A 15744-nucleotide genomic window follows, 5' to 3' on the forward strand; every position below is an offset into this window, starting at 1 on the left:
CCAAATTTAGAGCTGAATCCAGCTTGAATGTTGTGTCTATACTTGCCCCAACCGTTCAGGGTTCAACCTCTGCGGTCGTATAAAGCTACGCCCTGCGGAGCATCTGGTTCATATAGATAAGACGGTTGGTTTTCACGTTTTAATGGTTTAATACTAGTCAATTTTTGGAAGCGCCAATGCTTTGTGTTTAAGTCTGTTCTTTGATCCATAATGGTTGACTTATACTAATTATGACTATGATGGAGAGTTATCTCATTGACAATCATCGCACATATTCTTATATATCTTTTACATCCCAACTTTGCCTGTATTACAGTGTCAATTTCTTAATAACTGGAGATAACTCGTTTTAAGTTGGCAAAATATTATTCCACGTTGAGGTTGCAATCATAAATATCTGAGATTCTTTTCCCCATCTGATATATGCTGATGTTTGCTATTAGTTTTAGCGGAAACTGTCGAAGTGATAATCACAATAACGACTCCCTGTTGTTTCCAGGAGACGGCAAAATGGCCGGCATAACAATGTTAAACATCCATAAGGATAGGAATTTGGGCGGTACATGATGATCAATGGAGCGGTCAGTTAAGGAATAATGTTAAATGGAATGGATGGACAGTTATCGAATGTAATTTCTTGGTCAAATGATTTAAATCATAGCGGTAAAAAAAATATAATGTTTTTAAGGCAGACAGGACCCCCTGAGCCAGACTATAGATGACGCTTGTACATATCACTTTACTAGACCAGACCAATTTGTATTGTACTTTGCCCAATGTCAGGCGACAGAGAATGACTAATTTTGAATGCTTTGTTTGGGAGCTTTGATTCGTACATGTAGCAGCATCCTGTTACAATTATTTCTTGTATGAAGTTTTTTTTTTAATGGAAAAAAGTTAACCAGGCAATCTACACGACAAGTTACTTGTCACAAGCTTAAAAGGTATATACATGTTCAGAAATGGTTCAACCAATATTTATCTAAAACTAAAATTGAGCTATTTTATATTTTCAGTTTAAAGATCGATCTACTGTTCGTTTTTATTTGATTTAAGTCCAGTCAGTTTATTACTAAGTAAAGGTAAGTGAACATTATAGTCAAACTGTATTGGAACGTTATTTATTTCATCAAATGAAATTCAGAAATATATTTCAATTGTAAAAGTTAAAATTATTAAAGGCTTCAAGAGCTAGCTGGTTCATTCTAAGTAACATTTCAGCAGTGCTTTTTTTAAAATTCTTTTTAAGGTGGTACCTAACGCTTTAACTAAATTTAATTTGGCTCGTTTAATTTTCTAGGTATTTTGACAAATATTTTACTTTGACCCTTTGACAAAAATATAAAAATTTCAAAAAATGTGAACCAACCGTTTAATCAGAAAAATTACACTAGTTATAAAATATAGCAGTTTGACAAACACTTATTTTGATCATTGAGAAGCTTGATACTCCCTTATAAACACAACGTCATTAAAACACTCTGCTGATTTTACAGTTATCTCCCTGTAGTGTCAGGTACCACCTTAAACAGGATTAACATTTTGCACTTACCAACTTTTGTTAAATAAATTGGAAACAAAAAATAACATGACATGATTACAAAAAATGAAGTGCATGCAGCATTGGGTAGTCAAAACAGCATTTGGTAGTCAAAACTAAACAAAACATTGCAATCATTACAATGTGAGTTGCTTAAAGAGTAAGAGTTTTTAAGAAGTCACTTGTGGTGTAGGAATGACAGATTGGATGTTAATGTCAATGAGACAGCAACCATTCAATGAAAGAGGTCAACATTGTATTCAACCATTGAAAACTATCTTTAAATTAGAACTATCACTGAGTGTGTACTTATTAATGAGCAACACAAGTGCCACATGTGGAGCACCTGAGATAACCCCTAACTTTTGATGTGTTAATGAGCAACACAAGTGCCACATGTGGAGCACCTGAGATAACCCAAACTTTTGATGGGTTAATGAGCAACACAAGTGCCACATGTGGAGCACCTGAGATAACCCCAACTTTTGATGGGTTAATGAGCAACACAAGTGCCACATGTGGAGCACCTGAGATAACCCTAACTTTTGATGGGTTAATGAGCAACACAAGTGCCACATGTGGAGCACCTGAGATAACCCCAACTTTTGATGGGTTAATGAGCAACACAAGTGCCACATTGGGAGCACCTGAGATAACCCCAACTTTTGATGGGTTAATGAGCAACACAAGTGCCACATGTGGAGCACCTGAGATAACCCCAACTTTTGATGGGTTAAAGAGCAACACAAGTGCCACATGTGGAGCACCTGAGATAACCCCAACTTTTGATGGGTTAATGAGCAACACAAGTGCCACATGTGGAGCACCTGAGATAATCCTAACTTTTGATGGGTTAATGAGCAACACAAGTGCCACATGTGGAGCACCTGAGATAACCCTAACTTTTGATGGGTTAATGAGCAACACAAGTGCCACATCTGGAGCACCTGAGATAACCCCAACTTTTGATGGGTTAATGAGCAACACAAGTGCCACATGTGGAGCACCTGAGATAACCCCAACTTTTGATGGGTTAATGAGCAACACAAGTGCCACATGTGGAGCACCTGAGATAACCCAAACTTTTGATGGGTTAATGAGCAACACAAGTGCCACATGTGGAGCACCTGAGATAACCCAAACTTTTGATGGGTTAATGAGCAACACAAGTGCCACATGTGGAGCACCTGAGATAACCCCAACTTTTGATGGGTTAATGAGCAACACCAGTGCCACATGTGGAGCACCTGAGATAACCCCAACTTTTGATGGGTTAATGAGCAACACAAGTGCCACATGTGGAGCACCTGAGATAACCCCAACTTTTGATGGGTTAATGAGCAACACAAGTGCCACATGTGGAGCACCTGAGATAACCCCAACTTTTGATGGGTTAATGAGCAACACAAGTGCCACATGTGGAGCACCTGAAATAACCCAAACTTTTGATGGGTTAATGAGCAACACAAGTGCCACATGTGGAGCACCTGAGATAACCCAAACTTTTGATGGGTTAATGAGCAACACAAGTGCCACATGTGGAGCACCTGAAGTAACCCAAACTTTCTATGGGTTAATGAGCAACACAAGTGCCACATGTGGAGCACCTGAGATAACCCCAACTTTTAATGGGTTAATGAGCAACACAAGTGCCACATGTGGAGCACCTGAAATAACCCTAACTGTTGATGGGTTAATGAGCAACACAAGTGCCACATGTGGAGCACCTGAGATAACCCTATCTTTTGATGGGTTAATGAGCAACACAAGTGCCACATGTGGAGCACCTGAGATAACCCCAACTTTTGATGGGTTACTGAGCAACACAAGTGCCACATGTGGAGCACCTGAGATAACCCCAACTTTTGATAGGTTAATGAGCAACACAAGTGCCACATGTGGAGCACCTGAGATAACCTCAACTTTTGATGGGTTAATGAGCAACACAAGTGCCACATGTGGAGCACCTGAGATTACCCAAACTTTTGATGGGTTAATGAGCAACACAAGTGCCACATGTGGAGCACCTGAAATAACCCTAACTGTTGATGGGTTAATGAGCAACACAAGTGCCACATGTGGAGCACCTGAGATAACCATAACTTTTGATGGGTTAATGAGCAACACAAGTGCCACATGTGGAGCACCTGAGATAACCCCAACTTTTGATGGGTTAATGAGCAACACAAGTGCCACATGTGGAGCACCTGAGATAACCCCAACTTTTGATGGGTTAATGAGCAACACAAGTGCCACATGTGGAGCACCTGAGATAACCATAACTTTTGATGGGTTAATGAGCAACACAAGTGCCACATGTGGAGCACCTGAGATAACCCCAACTTTTGATGGGTTAATGAGCAACACAAGTGCCACATGTGGAGCACCTGAGATAACCCCAACTTTTGATGGGTTAATGAGCAACACAAGTGCCACATGTGGAGCACCTGAGATAACCCCAACTTTTGATGGGTTAATGAGCAACACAAGTGCCACATGTGGAGAACCTGAGATAACCCCAACTTTTGATGGGTTAATGAGCAACACAAGTGCCACATGTGGAGCACCTGAGATAACCCCAACTTTTGATGGGTTAATGAGCAACACAAGTGCCACATGTGGAGCACCTGAGATAACCCAAACTTTTGATGTGTTTCCTGCTCAGTCTTTCATTGTTAATTTTGTGTTTTGTGTTTTGTTGTATTTCTTTTTCTTTTTTAGCCATATTTTTAGTTTAAACATCTATTATTTGTATTTATTAGATCCTTGTCCAGTCAAGATGTTATTATAGTTAATGTGATCCTTGTCCAGCCAAGTTGTTATTATAGGTAAGTGTACATTATATGTGAACTATATAGGATCATTTACTATTGAAATTTGATTCAAATGTAAAATGTTCAAACTCTATAGGGGAAGATAATGTGAATTGTTCAAACTCTATAGTCTATAAGCATGGTTAGGGGAGATAATGTAAAATGTTCAAACTCTATAGGGGGAGATAATGTAAAATATTCAAACTCTATAAGCATGGTAAGGGGAGATAATGTAAAATGTTTAAACTCTATAGGGGGAGATAATGTAAAATATTCAAACTCTGTAAGGGGAGATAATGTTAAATGTTCAAACTCTATAAGGGGAGATAAGGTAAAATGTTTAAACTCTAAAAGGGGAGATAATGTAAAATATTCAAACTCTGTAAGGGGAGATAATGTTAAATGTTCAAACTCTATAAGGGACGACATCAAAAGTTCAATGTAGAATAAAAAACTTAATTCACATAATTTTTTCGCTAACCCCGTACCCCCTTCTTAACTTAATTTGGGAAAAATTGATTTACCTATATGGATATATGTAAAATCGATTTTAGATTAACAAAACTTGCAGCAATGTTGACCCCCCACCCCCAAACTATTTGATTTAAGTTTTTTATCCTACATCGATCTTTTGATGTCATCCCTAAGGGGAGATAAGGTAAAATGTTTAAGGTGTAACACCACTAATTAAGGCCAGGCCATAAAGCACATACCAGAAAGTAGTACATATTTAACACAAAATAGTTCCTACGCATGAGTGTAACTTTCAAAATATGTAGAATATTTAGGTATTGTTGGTATGAAATGAAAGCTGATGGACTGGTGATCATTGTAGAACACTTTTGGACTTTTAATTTTGAATATTAAAAAAACTGCATCAAATTTTAAAAAGAGGGTTCATTTTGTCTGTTTGTCAGATCTGAAGTGCCTGTTTTGGTACATCCGAAATTCCGGGAACCAGTTCTTTCTTATATGCAATTAAAGGTATGTTGATTTTTTCAGTAGAAAACACCATAAAGTGTTGCTTTGAAATGCAATGATTGCCACTTTATTTGAACTTAAAACAAAAGGGGTGTGCCTTCTTGAAACGGAAGAATTTAACATAGAAAGCAATGGGACCATGAATTAGTGGTGTACTTCCTTAAACTCTATAAGTGGAGATAATGTAAAATATTCAAACTCTATCAGGGGAGATAATGTAAAATATTCAAACTCTATCAGGGAGATAATGTAAAATGTCCAAACTTTAAAAGAAGAGTTAAAGTAAAATGTTCAAACTCTATAAGGGGAGATAATGTAAAATATTCAAACTCTATAAGGGGAGATAATCAACATATAGTTTTTACATTCAAAATACCACCAATGTCTTTATAGTAAACAAGACACAAAGAATGTGATAACATCATTACAATGTTATTTGTCTTCAAATATAAGCATTGAACTTGTGCTATAGAAAAATAAAGTGAGATATATGTCAATGACAGCAACCCAACAAAGCAAGAATGGAGATGTGTACAGGTCAATATATAGTCAACGATTCAAAAATAACCTCATATGATAAGGTCTTCATTTTCATGAAGCGGGCCATTAAATCTAGGATTTATTCATGTTAAGGAAATAATTGCACATTATACCTTTTTATCGCACCACGGGTAAATTATGATGTGATTGGTTTAACGCTGTCACATGGTGACCCCTATGGATCTGTATGGGGTTAGTAAATTTCATATGGGTTCATGACGTCTGTCTATTTTTAATGGTGACGTCATCTATTGATGTTGTTGTATTTCATTGTTTATTTTTATACAAAACACAGCAGGAAAAGTCCCATGTGCGATAAATTCGTTATATCATATATATGGTTCACTACTTACCCCCTTTGGCCTCAGCCCCTTTGGATTTTACTAACCCTCTACGGATCCGTAGGGGGTCAATAGCGAACCATATAACTTATAACTGTAAGTTTATTTTATTGAAACAGGGAGATAACACACACACATTGATATGTTTATAAGAAACATTCATAACAAGTACGAATGAAGTATTTGTTAGTCATACTTCAATTTTACATATATATCGGGCTTAAACAAGTATATATGATTTATAGTTATTTTTCACAGATGCTTTAGATGACGACACAACGTTACTTATAAATTAGGCTGACCTCAGAAGTACATTCATCAGTATTTATTTATTAGTAAGTATTGTATAATATATGTTTTTTTAAGAGAACAAAACAAATCAATCCATAAAGACTGCCTCTTTGATCTTCACGGTGTTGTGGTATTATGTTAACTTTTAGTGTGGGAGGTGGTGGGTTTGAACCCTGGACAGTTAAACCAAAGTTCTTCACGGTGTTGTGGTATTGTGTTAACCTTTAGTGTGGGAGGTGGTGGGTTTGAACCCTGAACAGTTAAACCAAAGATCTTCATGGTGTTGTGGTATTGTGTTCACCTTTAGTGTGGGAGGTGGTGGGTTTAAACCCTGGACAATTAAACCAAAGATCTTCACGGTGTTGTGGTATTGTGTTAACCTTTAATGTGGGAGGTGGTGGGTTTGAACCCTGAACAGTTCAACCAAAGATCTTCACGGTGTTGTAGTATTGTGTTCACCTTTAGTGTGGGAGGTGGTGGGTTTGAACCCTGGACAGTTCAACCAAAGATCTTCACGGTGTTGTAGTATTGTGTTAACTTTTAGTGTGAGAGGTGGTGGGTTTAAACCCTGAACAGTTAAACCAAAGATCTTCACGGTGTTGTAGTATTGTGTTAACTTTTAGTGTGAGAGGTGGTGGGTTTAAACCCTGAACAGTTAAACCAAAGATCTTCACGGTGTTGTGGTATTGTGTTAACTTTTAGTGTGGGAGGTGGTGGGTTTAAACCCTGGACAGTTCAACCAAAGATCTTCACGGTGTTGTGGTATTGTGTTAACCTTTAGTGTGGGAGGTGGTGGGTTTAAACCCTGGACAGTTCAACCAAAGATCTTCACGGTGTTGTGGTATTGTGTTCACCTTTAGTGTGGGAGGTGGTGGGTTTGAACCCTGGACAGTTCAACCAAAGATCTTCACGGTGTTGTGGTATTGTGTTAACTTTTAGTGTGAGAGGTGGTGGGTTTGAACCCTGGACAGTTCAACCAAAGATCTTCACGGTGTTGTGGTATTGTGTTAACTTTTAGTGTGAGGGGTGGTGGGTTTAAACCCTGGACAGTTCAACCAAAGATCTTCACGGTGTTGTGGTATTGTGTTAACCTTTAGTGTGGGAGGTGGTGGGTTTGAACCCTGGACAGTTCAACCAAAGATCTTCACGGTGTTGTGGTATTGTGTTAACTTTTAGTGTGGGAGGTGGTGGGTTTGAACCCTGGACAGTTCAACCAAAGATCATCACGGTGTTGTAGTATTGTGTTAATTTTTAGTGTGGGAGGTGGTGGGTTTAAAGCCTGGACAGTTCAACCAAAGATCTTCACGGTGTTGTGGTATTGTGTTAACCTTTAGTGTGGGAGGTGGTGGGTTTAAACTCTGGACAGTTCAACCAAAGATCTTCATGGTGTTGTGGTATTGTGTTAACTTTTAGTGTGGGAGGTGGTGGGTTTGAACCCTGGACAGTTCAACCAAAGACTTGAAAAGTAATATTTGCTGCTTCTCCAAAATGAGGTAAATCAATACAGAGTCAGAGTAAGTAGTTTTCACATATGCCATACAGCCACTTCCTTTTTTCACATCTGCCATACAGCCACTTCCTTTTTTCACATCTGCCATACAGTCACTTCCTGTTTTCACATCTGCCATACAGCCACTTCCTGTTTTCACATCTGTAATACATCCACTTCCTGGTTTCACATCTGTCATACATCCACTTCCTGTTCTCATATTTGTCATACAGCCACTTCATGTTTTCACATCTGCCATACAGTCACTTCCTGTTTTCACATCTGCCATACAGTCACTTCCTTTTTTCACATCTGCCATACAGTCACTTCCTTTTTTCACATCTGCCATACAGCCACTTCCTGTTTTCACATCTGCCATACAGTCACTTCCTTTTTTCACATCTGCCATACAGTCACTTCCTGTTTTCACATCTGCCATAGAGCCACTTCCTTTTTTTCACATCTGCCATACAGTCACTTCCTTTTTTCACATCTGCCATACAGCCACTTCCTTTTTTCACATCTGCCATACAGTCACTTCCTGTTTTCACATCTGCCATACAGCCACTTCCTGTTTTCACATCTGTAATACATCCACTTCCTGGTTTCACATCTGTCATACATCCACTTCCTGTTCTAATATTTGTCATACAGCCACTTCATGTTTTCACATCTGCCATACAGTCACTTCCTGTTTTCACATCTGCCATACAGTCACTTTCTTTTTTCACATCTGCCATACAGTCACTTCCTGTTTTCACATCTGCCATACAGCCACTTCCTTTTTTTCACATCTGCCATACAGTCACTTCCTTTTTTCAGATCTACCATACAGTCACTTCGTTTTTTCACATTTGCCATACAGTCACTTCCTGTTTTCACATCTGCCATACAGCCACTTCCTGTTTTCACATCTGTAATACATCCACTTCCTGGTTTCGCATCTGTCATACATCCACTTCCTGTTCTCATATCTGTAATACAGCTACTTCCTGTTTTCACATCTGTCATACAGCCACATCCTATTGGTTGATAGTTTGAAATTATACAACACTCATTGTACAATGAAAATTTCTTTTTCTTGGTTTCTATGGAAGGGAATGATTTTGTATTTGATGAACAGCTTGAAAATGTTGATTTGTAGAATGTTAGCAATTTTTATGTCCCATTTATGGGCATTATGTTTTTTGATCTGTGGGTCCATCTGTCCTGCTTCAAGTTAAAGTTTTTGATGAACTTGAAGTCCAATGAACTTGAAACTTAGTACACATGTTCCTTATGATATGATCTTTCTAATTTTAATGCCAAATTAGAGATTACTTTCAGTTCACGGTCCACTGAACATAGAAAATTATAATGCGGAATGGGCATCCGTGTACTTAGGACACATTCTTGTTGTTTATACTGTGCAACTTCTTTCTGTTACCCAATAGTTTGAAATTATTCAAATTCATTGTATAAAGAAAATATTCATGAAAGTTAATGTGATGAATAACAATGATACACGTATCCCTAGACTAAAGAATAATGATATAAACAATTGCAGTTTGTCCAACAGCCTTCCACAATGAGCAAAACCCATACCATATAATAATTAGGAGATGTGGTATGATTAACAATGATACAATTAATCCTAGACCATAGGACAAAGATATAAACAATTACAGGTCGTCCAACAGCCTTCAACAATGAGCAAAACCCATACCATATAATAATTAGGAGATGTGGTATGATTAACAATGATACAATTAATCCTAGACCATAGGACAAAGATATAAACAATTGCAGGTCGTCCAACAGCCTTCAACAATGAGCAAAACACATACCATATAATCATCTATAAAAAGCCTTGGTACGATAAAATGTGAAACATTTCAAAAGAAAAACGAACAGCCTACTACAACAATGAAGGAAACACAAATATGGTACACAGCTTCTAACTACAGCCACTACGTTATAGGTCCTGGCTGTGGACAGGCACATACAGAATAAAAAAAACATGATTGAATTTAATGTGACTGTTCTAGTTGATCATAGACAGTGTTTGGAGATGCTGCAATATGATATTTAATATTGTTCTTTATGTGTGTCTTAATGCTGGTAAATAAAACTTTTGGAATTTTTAGATCTGGAAAAGTGCAATAGATGTTCTGGTGTTCGATGGAAAAAGTCACACCCTGCTTGTAGAATACATTTGTACCTTATTTAGGTATGTGATTAGATTTTTAAGGTTTTGAGTTCAGTTCATTAACTTTAAATAGTGCAGAAAAGTTGAGATAAATGACTGTTTCGATGCTATAAAAGAGGGACGAAAGATACCAAAGGGACAGTCAAACTCATAAATCTAAAACAAACTGACAACGCGATGGCTAAAAATGAAAAAGACAAACAGAAAAACAATAGTACACATGACACAACATAGAAAACTAAAGAATAAACAACACGAACCCCACCAAAAACTAGGGGTGATCTCAGGTGCTCCGGAAGGGTAAGCAGATCCTGCTCCACATGTGGCACCCGTCGTGTTGCTTACGTGATTACAAATCCGGTTAATAGTCTAATTCGGTAGGTCACATTCATGAAAGTGAAGGGGATTGTAGTTACGACGTAAGGAACATATCCGATATCATTTGTGAAACGGTTATTCCATAACGGTCAACCAACTCGTGATGGCGTCCGTAAAATTTACGAAGGGATGATTTCAACTTCACCATTTGGAACTCTTGGTTTAATAGCTTCCTTGTGAGCAGTAACCCTCTATCAAGAAAATCATGATAGGAAATGCAAGCACGGGAATATCGTATAATATATTATTTGAATGAAATAAGAAGATAAAAATATTAAGTCAGTATTTTACCACTCATAGTGATCATGCTTCAATTGGCAATAACACAAATACCTCAATTAAAACTCAACAGTATATATTGACTATAATTATTCTTTTCTATTTTTAGGCTATAATGGAAAGTTGGAATGAGGTAAGATTTACTTAAAAGTCTCCTTGTCATTTGTAGTTTTGTTCCCCATTAGGCCAAATAAAAATATATGTGTGGTTCCAGTAACCCTACCGTCCCTACTTTTGCGGCTTAAAAAAAGCCTACCCTAAAGATTTTATTGTCATTTTTCATTAAGCACTGTTAAAGTCAGAATGTTGCTCCCATAGACTCATTGTAAAGAAAAAACATAAAATAAAAAAAATCCCTGCCTACCTACCCTAACTTATTTTCAGATGTAACTGGAACCACACATACTTTTTTATTTGGCCTTAGTGTACAATTAGATACACTGGTGACACACAGCATTTGAATCAGTATTCAGTAACTAAACAAAACAAACAAAAATGCAGTTTAAGAAATTTAGCGAATATTTTTCAAGTATGAATGTACATGATGTAGGAGGGGATGGACAGCTTTTGAGGGAGGTGGGAAAGGGGGGGGGGGAGATTTTTAAAGTGGGAGATAGTGTATTATTTATGAAGTACCTTCAGAATCCTTGTTTATTTGTAACTCTAAGTAGGTCTATAGAGTTATTTGAAAAAAATATTGGGACAATTTTTGTACATAAAAAAAAATAAAATACAGAAGTTATCTCCCCTTGCCATTGTTAAGTTCATGTGAGTTGAATAAGACCAATCTATTTTATGGTATAAAGAGCTGACTGATGCAACACAGTTTTTGTCTTGTTAGGTTACATTCTCATTGCTTTATTATATCCCACATCTACATTTATTCAGTCTACATACATTTATATCTGTATCTCTTTAAGTTAATAGAGAGATTTCTACTAGCTGATATGAAAAAGGATGAGAAAGTACCTAGGGGCAAAGTGAAGGAAACACAACTACATGTCTTTAAAAGGCAATTAAAGGACTTAGTGAATGAAAAACACAACTACATGTCTTTAAAAGGACAAAAGTAGGGGCAACTAAAGGACTAAGTGTATTACATGTCTTTAAAAGGACAAAGGTCAAAGTCCAGAAAATACTACAAGAAAGAAAAATCAAGGATATGCCAAATCTAGTCCATGATTCTATAAAAAAATAATTTTTTAAAGGTTAACAATTTTTGTCGAGCCTGTGGCTTAAGTCACAGAAAGCTCGACATAGGGATAGTGATCCGACGACGGATATCATCTTAAAAGCTTCATATTTTAGAAGGTTGAAAACCTGGATGCTTCATACTTTGTATATAGATGCCTCATGTTATGAAGTTTCCGTCAGTCACATGTCCAATGTCCTTCACCTCATTTCCATGGTTCAGTGACTACTTGAAAAAAATATTTTTTGTAATGTTAAATTCTCTCTTATTATAAGTAATAGGATTACTATATTTGGTATGTGTGTACCTTGCAAGGTCTTCATGCCTGTTAGACAGTTTTTACTCGACCTCATTTCATGAATCAGTGAACAAGGTTAAGTTTTGGTGGTCAGGTCCATATCGCAGATACTATAAGCAATAGATCTAGTATATTCAGTGTATGGAAGGACTGTAAAGTGTATATGTCCAAATGACAGGTGTTTTCTGACCTTGAACTCATTTTGATTGTTCAGTGGTTACAGTAAGGTTTTTGTGTTTTGGTCTGTTTTCTTATTCTGTATGCAATAGGTCTACCATATTTGGTGTATGGAATGATTGTAAGGTGTACATGTCTAGCTGGCAGGTGTCATCTGACCGTGACCTCATTTTCATGGTTCACTGGTCAAAGTTCAGTTTTTTAGTTTTGGTCTTTTTATTTAATACTTTATGCAATATGTCAACTATATTTGTTGTATGGAAATATTTTATGGTGTATATGTCAATCGCACAGGTTTTATTTGATCTTGACCTCATTTTCACAGTTCATTGCTCAGTGTTAAGTTTTTGTGTTTTGGTCTGATTTTCTTAAACTATAACCAATAGGTCAACTATATCTGTTGTTTGGAAGAATTGTTAGCTGTACATGCCTTGACCTCATTTTCATGGTTCATTGGTCAATGTTTAGTTTTCTTGGTTAATGTTAAGTTTATGTGACAGTTGTGATAAAGCTTTTTATTTAGGACTATCAACATAATATGAATAATTAGTAAAGAAGGCGAGACATTTCATCGTGTGCACTCTTGGTGTTTTTCTTGATAATATAAAATGCATAAATCCCAACAATTATATGCTATTAAAAGAATTCCACTCTGTCTGTTATTTGAAGGAAGGATACTACTGATTTATGTAGTCATTGCTAAACAGAAGAATACATAATTATTACCTAATTTAACAGTAAGGACATTCATTACAATCTATTTTTATTATGGTTTACTTACAGAAACTTTCTACAGCTGCTGGGGATAGAGATATAGAAGCCTTAACATTGTGTCTACAGAATGGTGCAGACATTGATTATCAAGATTAAATGTAATTTCTATGTTATACTTACAGAAACTTCTTACAGCTGCTAGAAAGGGAGATAAAGAAGATGTGAAAATATGCCTAGAGAATAAAGCAGACATTGATTATCAAAATGTAAGTAAAATAGTCACATTCAAAACTTCCTTATTTTAATAATTCATAGAAAAATCATTTAAAGATACAGCCTTTTATGGTACATGAACAAAAAAGACACAAAACTGCATGTTACTTAAAATTAAAGCACAGTGAAACAGTGAAAACTACAAGTAACTTCAAAATGTTGAATATTGTACATAAACACACAACAACAATTTACTTTAGAACTATAAGAACAGAAGTATAAAAAATAAAAAAACAAGTTGCTTCAGAACATAACAGATTGTACATAAGCAGTATAAAAGAAACAAAGTTCTACAAATTACTTCAGAACAGAACAAATTGTACACAAGCAGTATAAAACACACAACTACAAGTTACTCCAGAACAGATCAAATTTTACACAAGCAGTATAAAACACACAACAACAAATTACTTCAGAACATAACAGATTGTACATAGGCAGTATAAAACACACAACTACAAGTTACTTCAGAACATAACAGATTGTACACAAGCAGTATAAAACACACAACTACAAGTTACTTCAGAACAGAACAAATTGTACACAAGCAGTATAAAACACACAACTACAAGTTACTCCAGAACAGATCAAATTTTACACAAGCAGTATAAAACACACAACAACAAATTACTTCAGAACATAACAGATTGTACATAGGCAGTATAAAACACGCGACTACAAGTTACTTCAGAACATAACAGATTGTACACAAGCAGTATAAAACACACAACTACAAGTTACTTCAGAACAGAACGAATTGTAAATAAGAAATATAAAACACACAACTACAAATTACTTCAGAACATAACAGAGTGTACATTAGCAGTATAAAACACACAACTACAAGTTACTTCAGAACAGAACAGATTGTACACCAGCAGTATAAAACACACAACTACAAGTTACTTCAGAACAGAACAAAGTGTACATCAGAAATATAAAACACACAACAACAAATTACTTCAGAACACAACAGATTGTACACCAGCAGTATAAAACACACAACTACAAGTTACTTCAGAACAGAACAAATTGTAAATAAGAAATATAAAACACACAACTACAAGTTACTTCAGAACATAACAGACTGTACGTAAGCAGTAAAAAAACACACAACTACAAGTTACTTCAGAACAGAACAAATTGTACACCAGCAGTATAAAACACACAACTACAAGTTACTTCAGAACAGAATAAATTGTACATAAGAAATATAAAACACACAACTACAAATTACTTCAGACCATAACAAATTGTACACCAGCAGTATAAAACACACAACTACAAGTTACTGCAGAACAGAATAAATTGTACATAAGAAATATAAAACACACAACTACAAATTACTTCAGACCATAACAAATTGTACACCAGCAGTTTAAAACACACAACTACAAGTTACTTCATAACAGAACGAATTGTACATAAACAGTAAAAAAACACACATCTACAAGTTACTCAGAACAGAACAAATTGTACATCAGAAATATAAAACACACAACAACAAATTACTTCAAAACATAACAGATTGTACACCTGCAGTACAAAACACAACTGCAAGTTACTTCAGAACAGAACAAATTGTACATAAGACATATGAAGCACACAACAACAAATTACTTCAGAACATAACAGATTGTACATAAGCAGTATAAAACACATAACTGCAAGTTACTTCAGAATATAACAGATTGTACACCTGTAGTATAAAACACAACTGCAAGTAACTTCAGAACATAACAGATTGTGCATTAGCAGTATAAAACACACAACCACAAGTTACTTCAGAACATAACAGATAGTACACCAGCAGTATAAAACACACAACTACAAGTTACTTCAGAACATAACAGATTGTGCACCAGCAGTATAAAACACGCAACCACAAATGACTTCAGAACATAACAGATAGTACACCAGCAGTATAAAATATACAAGTGCAAGTTACTTCAGAACATAACAGATTGTACATGTGTAGTATAAAACACACAACCACAAGTTACTTCAGAACATAACAGATTGTGCACCAGCAGTATAAAACACACAACTACAAGTTACTTCAGAACATAACAGATTGTACATTAGCAGTATAAAACACACAACTGCAAGTTACTTCAGAACATAACAGATTGTGCACCAGCAGTATAAAACACACAACTACAAGTTACTTCAGAACATAACAGATTGTACATTAGCAGTATAAAACACACAACCACAAGTTACTCAGAACATAACAGATTATACATAAGC

At 36.0% G+C, this 15744-nt stretch overlaps 1 protein-coding gene across 2 annotated transcripts in view; it reads left to right on the forward strand.

Annotated features, from left to right (window-relative positions):
- LOC139499212 (uncharacterized) overlaps positions 1–15744 on the forward strand; it is a 90630-nt gene that overhangs the window by 24449 nt on the left and 50437 nt on the right. For both annotated transcript variants that reach the window (XM_071287889.1, XM_071287888.1), the window contains exons 2-7: positions 1017–1082; positions 4303–4368; positions 6474–6550; positions 10122–10204; positions 10950–10973; positions 13404–13487. In XM_071287889.1, the coding sequence (XP_071143990.1) occupies positions 10956–10973; positions 13404–13487 (102 nt within the window). In that variant the 5' untranslated portion in view covers positions 1017–1082; positions 4303–4368; positions 6474–6550; positions 10122–10204; positions 10950–10955. The remainder of the gene's footprint in view (positions 1–1016; positions 1083–4302; positions 4369–6473; positions 6551–10121; positions 10205–10949; positions 10974–13403; positions 13488–15744) is intronic.

Source organism: Mytilus edulis, chromosome 12 (genome assembly GCF_963676685.1).
Source record: "Mytilus edulis chromosome 12, xbMytEdul2.2, whole genome shotgun sequence".
Lineage (NCBI taxonomy): Eukaryota > Metazoa > Mollusca > Bivalvia > Mytilida > Mytilidae > Mytilus > Mytilus edulis.